The sequence below is a fragment of the Alligator mississippiensis genome, chromosome 13 (assembly GCF_030867095.1).
Source record: "Alligator mississippiensis isolate rAllMis1 chromosome 13, rAllMis1, whole genome shotgun sequence".
NCBI lineage: Eukaryota > Metazoa > Chordata > Crocodylia > Alligatoridae > Alligator > Alligator mississippiensis.
Window position 1 is genome coordinate 41,795,135 of NC_081836.1, and position 12,747 is coordinate 41,807,881.

The window sequence follows — 12,747 nt, forward strand, 5'->3', positions numbered from 1 at the left end:
GGTCTTTCATCAGTTCTATGGGACACCCCGCCCCATGATGCAACAGGGAGGCCTGGGTGAGGGAGATTCCCTGCCCTCCATCAATGTTGACCTCATGAAGGAACGCCTTGAGAGGCTGGACACCTTCAAATCAGCAGGCCCTGACAATCTACACCCCAGGGTACTCAAGGAGCTGGCTAGCATCATAGCCCAACCCCTGGCATGGATCTTCGAGAACTCCTGGCGCTCTGGTGAAGTGCCTGAAGATTGGAAGAAGGCCAACATGGTGCCTATCTTCAAGAAAGGGAGGAAAGTGGATCCAGCTAACTACAGGCCCATCAACCTGACATCTATCCCGGAGAAGGTCTTAGAAAAGATTATTAAAGAGACCATTCTTAACAGACTGGCCGATGGCAATATCCTGAGGGATAGCCAGCACGGGTTTGTTGCAGGTAGGTCTTGCTTGACCAATCTTATTTCCTTTTATGACCAGGTGGCCTATCACCTGGACAAGGGAGAGGAGATTGGTGTCATATATCTTGACTTCAAAAAAGCCTTCGATCTGGTATCCCATGAGCACCTCTTGGCAAAACTGGCCAACTGCGGCCTTCGGCTTCACCACGATCCGCTGGCGATCCAGACTGACCTTCACAAGCTCAGAAAATGGGTGGATGAGAACCTGATGGTGTTTAACACCAAAAAACGCAAGGTTCTCCATCTTGGGAAGAAAAACCTTCAGCATCCTTATAGGCTCGGCGGTGCTACGCTGGTTAGCACTACAAATGAAAGGGACTTGGGGGTCATGATTGACCACAAGATGAACATGAGCCTTCAATGCGATGCTGCGGCTAGTAAAGCGAGCAAAATGCTGGCTTGCATCCATAGATGCTTCTCAAGCAAATCCCGGGACGTCTTTCTCCTGTTGTACTTGGCCTTGGTGAAGCTACAGCTGGAGTACTGCATCCAGTTTTGGGCTCCACAATTCAAAAAGGATGTGGAGAAGCTTGAGAGAGTCCAGAGGAGAGCCACACACATGATCAGAGGTCAGGAAAAACAGACCTTATGATGAGAGGCTAAGAGCTATGGGACTCTTCAGCCTGGAAAAGCGCAGGCTCAGGGGTGATCTGGTGGCTACCTATAAGTTTATCAGGGGTCTGGGGGAACGTCTTTTTCACCAGCATGCCCCAAGGAATGACAAGGTCAAATGGTTATAAACTCCTGCAAGGCCGTTTCAGGCTGGACATAAGGAAGAATTTCTTCACTGTCCAAGCCCCCAAGGTCTGGATAGCCTGCCACTGGAGGTGGTTCAAGCACCTACATTGAACGCCTTTAATAGAAATTTGGTTGCTTATCTTGCTGGGATCCAGTGACCCCAGCTGACTTTCTGCCCCTTGCGTAGGGGGCTGGACTCGATGATCCAGGCCAGGGAGGTATGGGGGGGCCCCCCGGCATACTCGTTGATGGACCCAGAAGTGGACCGGAAGTAGATTCATAGATTGTAGAGTTGGAAGGGACCACAATGGATCATCGTGTCCAACCCCCTGCCCCTGGCAGGAAAGAGGACCGAGGTTAGATGACCACAGCCAGGTGACTATCTAGCCTCCTCTTGAAGACCTCCAAGCTAGGTGATAGCGCCACCTCTCTTGGAAGCCCATTCCAGAAGTAATTCCAGTCTTCCTGCCCCTGGGGCAGGGGGCTGAACTTGATAATCTTCCGAGGTCCCTTCCAGCCCTAATGTCTATGAAATCAATGATATAGGTGCAGGGGTTTGGGGGAAACTACCTCAAGCTGTGGACAGGCAAAACTCGTGACATGGGTGACACTGTGTGTGTTCAGGTGCAACAGGGTGAAAGCTGCAGGGATGGTAGCCCCTGCTGAAGCTACAAAGCCTGCCAGCTGTCAAGGAGATAGGTGCAGAGGCTTCTGGGTTCTGGGGCCCTGCACCTCTAGCTGATGACAGGCAAAACTCATGTCATAAGTGCTTGTGGGACTGTGTCTGTCTTGGGGCAGAAGGGGGTGAAAACTGCAGGCCTGCTAGGCCCTGCTGTGGTCACAAAGCCTGCCAGAGTACCTCACAGTTGTTTAATGAATTTATTCTCACAACACTCCTGTGAATTGGAAAGTGTAATTACTCCATTTTACAGGTGATTAGCTGAGGCTCAGAGAGGCTAAGGAACCTGACCAAGCTTGCTCTGGAAGTCTCTGGAAGAACTGTTTCAAAGCCATATCTCCTAAGACTTAGGCTCCAGCCACTCATAGATTCACAGATTGCAAGGCCGGAAGGGACCTTGAAAGATCTTGAAAGATCATCGGGTCCAACCCCCTGCACCAAGTGGGAAAGATAACTGGGGGTCAGGTGACCCCAGCAAGGTGACTGTCTAGTCTCGTCTTGAAGATTTCCAGGGTAGGTGATCGCACCACCTCTGGAGGGAGCTTATTCCACAGTGTGGACACCCTAGTTGTGAAGTAGTTTTTCCTGAAATGAGCCTAAAATGATCTTCCAGGAGTTTGTGACCATTACTCCTAGTTTTCCCCAAGGGTGCCCTGGTGAACAGTTGTTCACTGAGCCCCAGATGTACACTTCTGATGTAGCAGTAATCTGGTACCAAGTCCCCTCTCAGCCTTCTCTTTTTCAGGCTGAAGAGTCCCAGGCCCCTCAGCCTCTCCTCATATGGCTTGCTGTGCTAGTCTCTGATCATATGGGTAGACCTTCTCCAGACTCTCTCAAGCTTTACCATGTCCTTGTTAAAGTGCGGAGCCCCAGGACTGGACGCAGTACTCCAGCTGCAGTCTCACCAATGCCGAGTAAAGCAGGAGAATCACTTCTTTGCAATGGTTTTGCTGGAGATGCATTGATTGATGCATGCCAAGGTGTTGTTGGCCCTGCTGACTACAGCATCACAGTGCCGGCTCATGTTCATACTGTGGTCAGTTATTACCCCCAGGTCTGTGCTGGCAAGTGATGGGGGATCTTCAGTCCTGCTGCCTGATGAGAGGCAGCAGTTGCACAAGCGCACATGTCACGAATTTTGTCTGACAGCAGCTAGGGGTGCAGGGCTCCAGAACCCCCCTGCACCTATTTCCTTACCAGCTGGCAGGTTTCATGGCAAGAACAGGGCCTAGCAAGCCTGCAGTTTTTACCCCACTCTGCCCCAAGACCGACACAGTTGCACAAGCACCCATGACATGAGTTTTGCCTGTCAGCAACTAGATATGCACGGCCCCAGAACCCAGAAGCCCTGCACCTATCTCCTTGACAGCTGGCAGGCTTCGTGGCCTTAGCAGGGGCTAGCAGGTCTGCAGCTTTCACCCTGCTGCGCTTTGACACACACACTGTCAGCCATGTCATGAGTTTTGCTTGTCCGCAGTTTGAAGTACAGTTTCCCCCAAACCACTGCACCTATCTCCTTGAAACTTGACAAGCTTTGTGGCCTCGGCAGGGGCTAGCATGCCTGCAGTTTTGACCTCGCTGTGGCTTAGCACATACATGTGATGTGAGTTTTGCTTTCAAGATTTTGGGTTGCAGTTTCCCCGAACCCCCTCCACCATTTTGCACAGCCCTACTTTCTACCAGGCTCCCTCTACCACTGCTACCACCACCTAAGTGCAGTAGGAGCTCCCATGCTCTGCAGGCTAGAAATCAATGGTTCTACAGACCAAATCCAGCCTGCAGGCCATAAGTTTCCAACCCCTGGTCTACAGAAGGGAATACTGAAGGGAGACATAAGTGCAACGAGAAATGTTATACTGTTCATTAAGGATAGAACAAGAGGTAATGGGCTTCAATTGCAAAAAGAGAGAATTAGATTTGACGCTAGGAAAAACTCACTGTAGGGGTAGTTGTAAAATCTCGGTTATTAGAGATCTCAAAAAAAACAGGATTCTGCTTTGGAGCAAGAAAATGCCTGGATCCAAATACCTGGAGTCTGCTTTGGAGCAAGAAAATGTCCTCTTGAGGTGTCTTTTAGCCTTATCTGTTTTTGTTTGTTTGTCTGTTTTTAATGATTTTCCTATAGTGTTATGAAAACATTTTGGTACAAAGTTACAATAAACCATTTTCCCAAACCCCAGGAGATGGATCTGGGTATATGTTCTTTAAACAAGCAATTGTACTTCATGCATTTTTATAACATTCTTAAATATCCAGGTGCCCTTGGTGGAGCTACCAAAATCAGTTGTAGCTTGGATTATTAGCAAAAGAATTATTAGTTTGGCAGAATAATCTGCCAGTTCTACTCCTGCTCGTTGCAATAAACTTTGGTAAGACATTTGCAAAATATTCTTCTCCCTTGAAATCTGCTTGTTAAGTGGGAGAAGACAGGTTGCTTTGACTCCTGTGAACATTATATGATGGAATATTGGAACTGTTTAGACAAATAACCAGCAACAGAAAGATGCACTGCAACAGACGCATTGACTTTTACTCTTTTATACTCTTGCTCGTGTCACTCATCTTTCAAAAATGGTAGAGCAGAGAGCGCAGAGGGAAATTACAGGCAACTTTACTACTGACAGTTCTGGTTGCTGCATTTTCCATAAGAGCAAAACTATTCTTCATGGGCTGTTACTTTTTAAAGTAATTTATCTTGGAGCAACACAGTATTTACAGAACATAATATGTAATATAATCATATAATGGTGTACCTTGTGACTCAAGGCACTGTGACACTATGGCTCCAGGATAAACTAATAGAAATGAACTAGTTATTACTTTACTTCTGTCTCCTCTGACACTTCCTGAGTGATATTTCTTTGCCATGCTTTTCAGCAGTTTTCCTCCTCCCAGCATCCCACCCATCATTTTTTCTCCCTTTGAGAAAGAGTTGCAGTAGAGTCCAAGATCTGTGATACTGCTTTACTTTTATTTAACTGTCCCCATTGTGTATATTATGCTTAACTACATTGGACAGTTCTATATTATATTGAACTCTATAGTGGAATTTGGGAGTCTAGGATCTGTTCTCTGCTGTGTCAGTGATCTGCTGTAGACCCTGAGCAAATTATTTAACCCATCTGTGTTAGCAGTTTCCTTCCCTCTTTTTTGAAAGCTGTCGAGAGAAGGGAATCTGTATTTGAGCGTTGTATTATGATACTTGCCTTTTTGTGGTTTTAGATGCCATTATAGTGTGCGGGCCGGGAGCAGTCCGAGGTCCTTTTTTCGCGCGGCGTGCTGTGGCCAGCAGCCCGGACACGCCGGGTCGGGGAAGACAGGCGGCACGCTAGAATTAGGCACGGACGCTTAGTGGTTGATTTAAGATTATTTTACTTACACCGAAGATGGTCGCGGTGCAGGCAGGAAAACCTGCTTGAGTTGCGGTTACAAAACAAAACAAAAACCTCGAACCTGCAGAACGTAAGGGTACGTCGCAATGGGGTTTCGGCGACGGGAGATGAACAAAAACCTCAGGAGTACGTCGCAATGGGGTTTCGGAGACGGGAAGAAAAAAAACTGCAGGACTCGAACCCCAGGTAGAGCTCTGGATTCACTCACATGAAGTTTGCTAGGCTCTGTGGAACTTGCGTGCAGGGAAGGGTACGTCGAGGGATCAAACGACGACGAGGAGAGGCGAGAGGTTGATCAGACCCCTATAGCCTTCTTGAGATGCACGCTGGGTCCGATAGGCTCCGCAGCGCTTAGAGATCTTCACAAGACGTGAAGTTCTCCTCCTCCTGATGATCATGGAGTCCTCCAACTTGGGCGGAAACCACTCAAGCCTTTTATACGGCTAGCAAGCCAATCGCTAGCCGCCACGTAGGAATAATTTAGAAATGACCAATAGTGGGGCACGAATCTGAATACAAATGGCGGGAACTCCTTGCAACGTGCATCTCCTTTCTGCAGCTCAGAAATGCACCCTGCAAAGAAAGCTACAAGTGGCGGGAAATAATTCAGCAGTGCCGAAGCACACACAAACAAAAATCACACCCCTGGGTTGTGACATATAGTATAAATATGTGGGCACTGTTGACACTGGATTTATGACCCAGATACTTTGTTCTGGGTGGACCCAAATCCTCAGACTGACCATAACCCTCAGACTGACCACAACCTTGATAATGGGCAAATTTTATTGATGCATAGTGATAGCAAGTAAAAATAATACAAGCAATTTTATATTATATCTACCAGTTCTAGACCTGCCACAGAGGGAAAGTATGTCTGGCCAGTATGCAAGCTTCACCCAGAGGTTCTTTCTTGATTGTCAGATGTCAGCAGTCTGGAGGTCAAGGGCCGAGGCCCACCTTCCCCCCACCCAGGGTGAATGAGAGGGCTGGTGGCCTCTGTCCATGGTGGCCTCGGGTTCCCCTCTCAGGGGCCCTTTGCTGCTCTGAAATCCCTCCTTTTGTATCCTTTTCCTCCTCTGATGACTCTTCATTCCTGGACATCATTAATTAGTTTCCCTGTGGTCATCATACTGTCCACATTCTGTTGTGTCAGCATAGTACTTTGTTTCACAAACCTATCACATGCACACATCTTAATTTGGGTTTTTACCACTGTCCTAATTTGGTCTGCTCGCCAAAGCTGGAAATTTCAAGGGCTTTGCAGTTTGGCACTGTGACATGGTGCCCATGCTGCAGAGTCCTTTATCTCTGTTTCGGTATACTGTTCGTCTTATAGAACAGTGTGGTACATATTTTCCATTTTCCAGCCTGTGTGTCTGCTGGCTTCAGACACAGTGAGCCTTGAAGGAGTCTTTGTCACAAACAGGTTTTTTCAAACCAATTAACCCTTACCATTCCCCTGGACCATTGTTCTAAGGCAATATCTACTTTACCTACAAGCCAGTTCCCAAAAGCAAGCCTTTAAATACCATTTTTGAGCCATCGGGCACATAGCCCTTCTTCTCTGATTCATAGATTCATAGATGTTAGGGTCGGAAGGGACCTCAATAGATCATCGAGTCCGACCCCCTGCATAAGCAGGAAAGAGTGCTGGGTCTAGATGACCCCAGCTAGATGCTCATCTAACCTCCTCTTGAAGACCCCCAGGGTAGGGGAGAGCACCACCTCCCTTGGGAGCCCGTTCCAGACCCTGGCCACTCGAACTGTGAAGAAGTTCTTCCTAATGTCCAATCTAAATCTGCTCTCTGCTAGCCTGTGGCCATTATTTCTTGTAACCCCTGGGGGCGCCTTGGTGAATAAATACTCACCAATTCCCTTCTGTGCCCCCGTGATGAACTTATAGGCAGCCACAAGGTCGCCTCTCAACCTTCTCTTGCGGAGGCTGAAAAGGTCGTTTCTCTAGTCTCTCCTCGTAGGGCTTGGTCTGCAAGCCCTTAACCATACGAGTGGCCCTTCTCTGGACCCTCTCCAGGTTATCCGCATCCCTCTTGAATTGCGGCGCCCAGAATTGCACGCAGTACTCCAACTGCGGTCTGACCAGCGCCCAATAGAGGGGAAGTATCACCTCCTTGGACCTATTCGTCATGCTCTACTGATGCACGATTAAAGTGCCATTGGCTTTTTTGATGGCTTCGTCACACTGCCGACTCACGTTCACCTTGGAGTCCACTAGGACTCCAAGATCCCTTTCCACTTCTGTGCTACTCAGCAGGTCATTCCCTAGGCTGTAGGTGTGCTGGACATTTTTCCTCCCTAGGTGCAGCACTTTGCATTTCTCCTTGTTGAACTGCATTCTGTTGTTTTCTGCCCACTTGTCCAACCTGTCCAGATCTGCTTGCAGCTGTTCCCTGCCCTCATGTTTTAAGAGAAAAAGACGCAAATTATGTGGACCTTCTAATAGAAATGTGAAACACAGAAAGGCCTGAGTTGCAGGCAGTCCTCACCCTGAGGAGATTTAAACCTACATCTTCTACTCCTTAAGAGAGCTCTGTGATCACCAAGCTATGGAACAGGCTGAATAAAGGTCCTCTCCATGCATCCTGTTGAAGTTGGCCCACTAGGCAAACAAGGAAACAACATCCATAGGTCAGAAGGAGAGCAAGCAAGACAATGAGGAGAGCAATAGATTAGAGAGGAAAGCAATTCCTTGAGATGTAGGTGTGCTGCTTCTGATCCCTGTTGCCAAAACTGTTTTCTGTAGTTTACATTAAAGAGTCATTGGTTAAAGAAGACATAACTGTGACAGCAGAGACTGAGGAGGAAAACCAGATCTTCTCCTTCCTAGGCAAATGGCCTAACCTCCAGGATATTGCCCAGCAGTTGGGCTCAACCACTGCTGCCCTAGTCCTGAGAGCTAGACTGTGCACTTGTGATTTTCAGTGTAAAGAAATTCCTGACATGCAGCATGAGTTTGATCCCTCAGCTCCTGAAAGGAGTGGGAGTTCAGACACACTCCTGTGCTTGGTGGCTATCTTTAGGCACCAGGTTTTCTGAATTGCTCCCTGATCTCTGTTTAGTGTACCTAGACATCTAAACCTGAATTGCTCTTTGGTGCTGCTGGAATTTCTCAAATGATTGTACTGAGATCCTAGGTGTCTTGGGCAGCTTACTTGCTGTGTGCCTTAGGAACACAATATATGGGCATACCTATGCCTGAAGAACAGATTTGAATCTACTAAATCACTCTAGTAACTAATTACACCTATTTTGAGAAGGACAGCTATCTCCAGCAGAAGGGTGAATATCTAGACATGCTTATTGTAAGTCAGACATGAGGAGGGGGGACAAATTGGCAAAGTAAGCAGTTGCCCTTCTTTGGAATTAACACCATGTTCATTATTAAAACAGTCTCTTATATAAATGAGTTGCCACAAGACACTAATTACATTTTTGCTGTTTAAGTAGTTCTAGTAATGAGCAAAAATTTAATTCCTTTGCACAGACATAAAGTTTAAACCAGATGTTTACATTTTTTTTTTTACCCTTGTGTAAAACTTGATTTACACTGTCCAGTAATTTTGAATTTTCCTCAGTGGATCATCAGCCTATAGAAAAATGCAGATAAAAAAACAACCCAACAAGCTTCAAATAGATGAAGAGTTGATAAAGCAGTATACTGACTCAACATTCTTACAGCATCCACCATCATGCAGCCGATAGATCCTTGTCAGCAGTTTTGTGCAAAGAAAAGTTTTGAGAATTTTAGAATATTAGGTATGGAAGAAGGCAGGAAGAGAATACATGAAAGGGGAGTCAATTTAGTTAATATTTCTATTTTTTTAAATTCATGTACATAACCGTTCAGTTTTTTCTGCTATATATTTGAATGATCAAAAAGATGGGAGTACTATACATGCTGTTGTATAAACAGATATAGGTAATGGGAGCAGAAGAATAAAGTATAAACATGAACTTCTGATAAATAACTCTGAGCTTTTCATTTTGTAGGAACTCAGTGGCGAAAGGATCAAGAGCAAGATTTGAAGAATGTTCTGAAGAAGGTTGACCAAGATATCCCGTTGGTATTTGTCAGTGGAAATCATGATATTGGCAATGCTCCAACACCAGAAACTATAGATGATTATTGCAAGCATTGGGGCGATGACTACTTCAGTTTTTGGATTGGAGGAGTTTTCTTTCTTGTGCTGAATTCTCAGTTATACTTCAATTCTTCTAAATGCCCTGAGTTAAAGCAGGCCCAAGATGAATGGCTCAATGGGCAGCTGGCTATTGCTGAAAAACAGAAGTGTAAACATGTAATTGTATTTCAGCACATTCCTCTATTTCTAAAAGACCCCGATGAGGACCATGACTACTTTAACTTAGAGAAGTCAGTTCGGCACAACATCATGGAAAAGTTCCAGAAAGCAGGTATGTTTCCCCTTTATCTAATTTTTCTTTTTCAGCACTTTAATACCGTGGTACAAAATAAAGTTAAGTTCAGTGTTCAAGAGGATTTTTCTGGGTAATATCTTTTGTCGGAATGTATAGTTGGGTGAGATCTGAGACCAGCTTTTGGACACAAGGTACCTTCATCATGGCTACAACATGATTCCAACACTACCACGGCATGGAGGATATTTAAATTCAGTGGTATTTCTTGCTTTTTAAAGAAATATACATGTCGTTTAACAGCATGATTGAGTGGCTAATTTTGAATTCTGGGGGCGTTTATATGCGTGCTCTGGCAGGGTGGGGGGGTGCTTTAATTAGAGCAGTTCTGAGAGCCTTTCTAATTAAAACACCCAAAGCATCACATCTATCAGCGTCCCAGCACTGAAAAATAGTGGTGGGGACGCTTTAACCAAAACTCATCAAACAAACTTTAGGTAAAGCACCCCTGCTGCCATCTTTCAGCTCAGGGACGCTCACACACATGATGCTGGAGTATGCTGGAGTGCATTGGAGCAGCCTTGATGCACATGTATAGGTACCCTGGGAACAGAGTCCAGTCAGACGTAGGTCCTGCAAGTCATTTAAACTTTTAAAGGTTTAAAGACCATTATAATCTTTTAGAGTTATGTGACTTTGCTAAAGCCCAAATTCTTCAAAGATGAAAAAACTCCATCTATATTTTAAAAGTTCAGCTGATAGCTTTAGGTACCTGTTTTTATCTGGTGTTTTTTCCAAGTTAGAGTAAAGAATTCAGCCTTTAAGTGTTACATTTGCCTGAAGTATTAAAGCAAGTTTATTGTGACTTCAGAACTTGCTTTCTCCCTACATTTGGCCAGTTTTACAACCAAGGTATGATGCAGGCCAGATTTAGTTCATGTTGGGAAAGATTCTTACCCTGCTTTGGTTGACTCTTGAATTTTTCCTATACTGATAGAAGCCTTGAGAAATCCCATTCTTGGGAAAGAAGACAGATAGGACCTGGGTCTGCCATGGCACTTGAATCCCATGTAAACTATAAATATATTAAGCAGCTACTTTTTCATAGTTGGTCAGGTGATTTTCTGCTACCTGCGTTTGTGCTTCTGGATTTTCAGTCTTCTGACTCAGAGTGATCGTATTTACTGCTTCAACATCATAATGCTGTTTTGAAGAGAGTGAATGATGGGGAGTAGTTGTGCTATTTTCTATTTTATTCCGCACCCAATTGCCAAACCTGGAATTGTTTTCTAGGTGGCAGCCTAATTCCACCTAGAATCCTAGGAAAATAGGGCTGTAAGGGACCTCTAGAGGTCACATAGCAGGCAGGATCATCCCTACTTAAACTATCCCATACCTTGTCTAACATATTCCTAAACCTGCACAATTAACCCTGTCACATAACTACAAGGCATATTGCCCAAAGACACCAGAAACATCCTAATCTGCCACAGGTAAACCAGGGGTTAAAATGCACTCCAGAGATCCAAGGAGAGAATCATGCCCCTCATGGCAGAAGAGGGCAAAATCACCCATGATCCATACCACTCTGTCCACAAGGTAAAATACTTTCCTGATCCCAAATGTAACTATCAGTCTGATCCTGAGTGGAGGGGCAAGACCCTCTAAGCAGGGACCTCCAGGTTTTAGTGCCAGCAGGAACGTTGGCACATGTCAGTCAAAATCCTCAGCCTTGGCTGCAGCCAACACCCAATGCTTTTGAGGTAGGTAGAAACCCTCCCCCCGCCCCCCCGATACTTGTAGCAACTCAAGGAGAAAAAATTCCTTCCTGACCCCATGTGGCAACCAGCAAACCCCAGAAGCATGGGCTTGTCACAAGGGCAAGGGACAGAAATTGCACATAAACTACTGCAAGCGATTGGAAACTGGTTCAAATCTGCAATAAAACAGAAGTTCGCTACTCACAACCGTTTTCAAAATGGCCAAAACCAGTTTCAGATAAACCTGGATAGGTGTAGTATCAGTTAAATCGGTTCATTGAATTTCTGTCACAGAGCCCCTCCAGATTCAAGTTAACTCACAATCCCCCAGTATCCCAGGATGCTTTACACTTCCCCCACAACGCCCCCTTGCAGGTTGGGCTGGCTAGCCTTCCCCCAAGGTGTCTCTTCCAACTAAGCAGGGAAGTGTGTTCTAGCGCCTTCCAGCTTCTGGTCTGGGTCACTGCCGCAGTGTGGCTACATTTCCAGAATCAAAAGTGAATGTCTGTTCATTTGCTTATTGGTTCAATCTACACAGCTTAGACTAATCTGTAAAGATTGAATCAATTCAGCTTTGGGCTTTTTGACAGTCTGTTTTTAGCCATGGGGAACCATAAACCACAACTGTCTAAGACTCTAGTGGCTGTGCACCTTTGCAGACCTAAGGGTTCCTTTTTCCAGTTGGGAAAATGTACTGAGAGCTCTTAAATGAAATATGGGAAATGAAATATAAGAAAACAGCTCCTCTGGACACTGGAGATAGGGACAGAAATTACATATAAACTGGTATAAATGATTGGAAATTGGTTCAAATCTGTAACACAACAGAAGTTCAGTGCACATAAACCCATTATAAAATGGCCGAAACTGGTTTAAAATTAACCTGAATGGATGTAGTATGAGACTTTATTTAGGTTACATTGGTTTATTGATCTTCTATCCAAGACCCCCTCCAGATTCAAGCTGTCTGCTCCACCAGAGCAGAGAGGCATGCTCTTGCACCCTCCGGCTTTTGGCCTGGGCTACTGCAGACATGTGGCTGCATTTCTGGAATCAAAAGTGAATGTCTGTTCACTTGCTTATTGGTTCAATCTATACAGCTTGGACTAACCTGCGAAGATTGAATCGATTCAGCCTTGGGTTTTTTGACTGCCTGTACTTAGCCTGGGTATGGTCTGTGTTAGGAGACTCGCAAAGGAGGAATGTTTTTCCTTTAAAAAAACAACTGGTAAATGTGTACTTGTTGGGAAGTTGGCTGTGTAGTCATAGAAATAAATTAGGTACCAACAGTTAATAGTGAAAAGGAGAAATTTTCTAATTGCTATGATGT

At 45.3% G+C, this 12,747-nt stretch overlaps 1 protein-coding gene across 2 annotated transcripts in view; it reads left to right on the plus strand.

The window, feature by feature from the left end:
• CPPED1 (calcineurin like phosphoesterase domain containing 1) overlaps positions 1 to 12,747 on the plus strand; it is a 107,452-nt gene that overhangs the window by 55,792 nt on the left and 38,913 nt on the right. For both annotated transcript variants that reach the window (XM_059716839.1, XM_014610683.3), the window contains exon 3: positions 9,274 to 9,696. In XM_059716839.1, the coding sequence (XP_059572822.1) occupies positions 9,274 to 9,696 (423 nt within the window). The remainder of the gene's footprint in view (positions 1 to 9,273; positions 9,697 to 12,747) is intronic.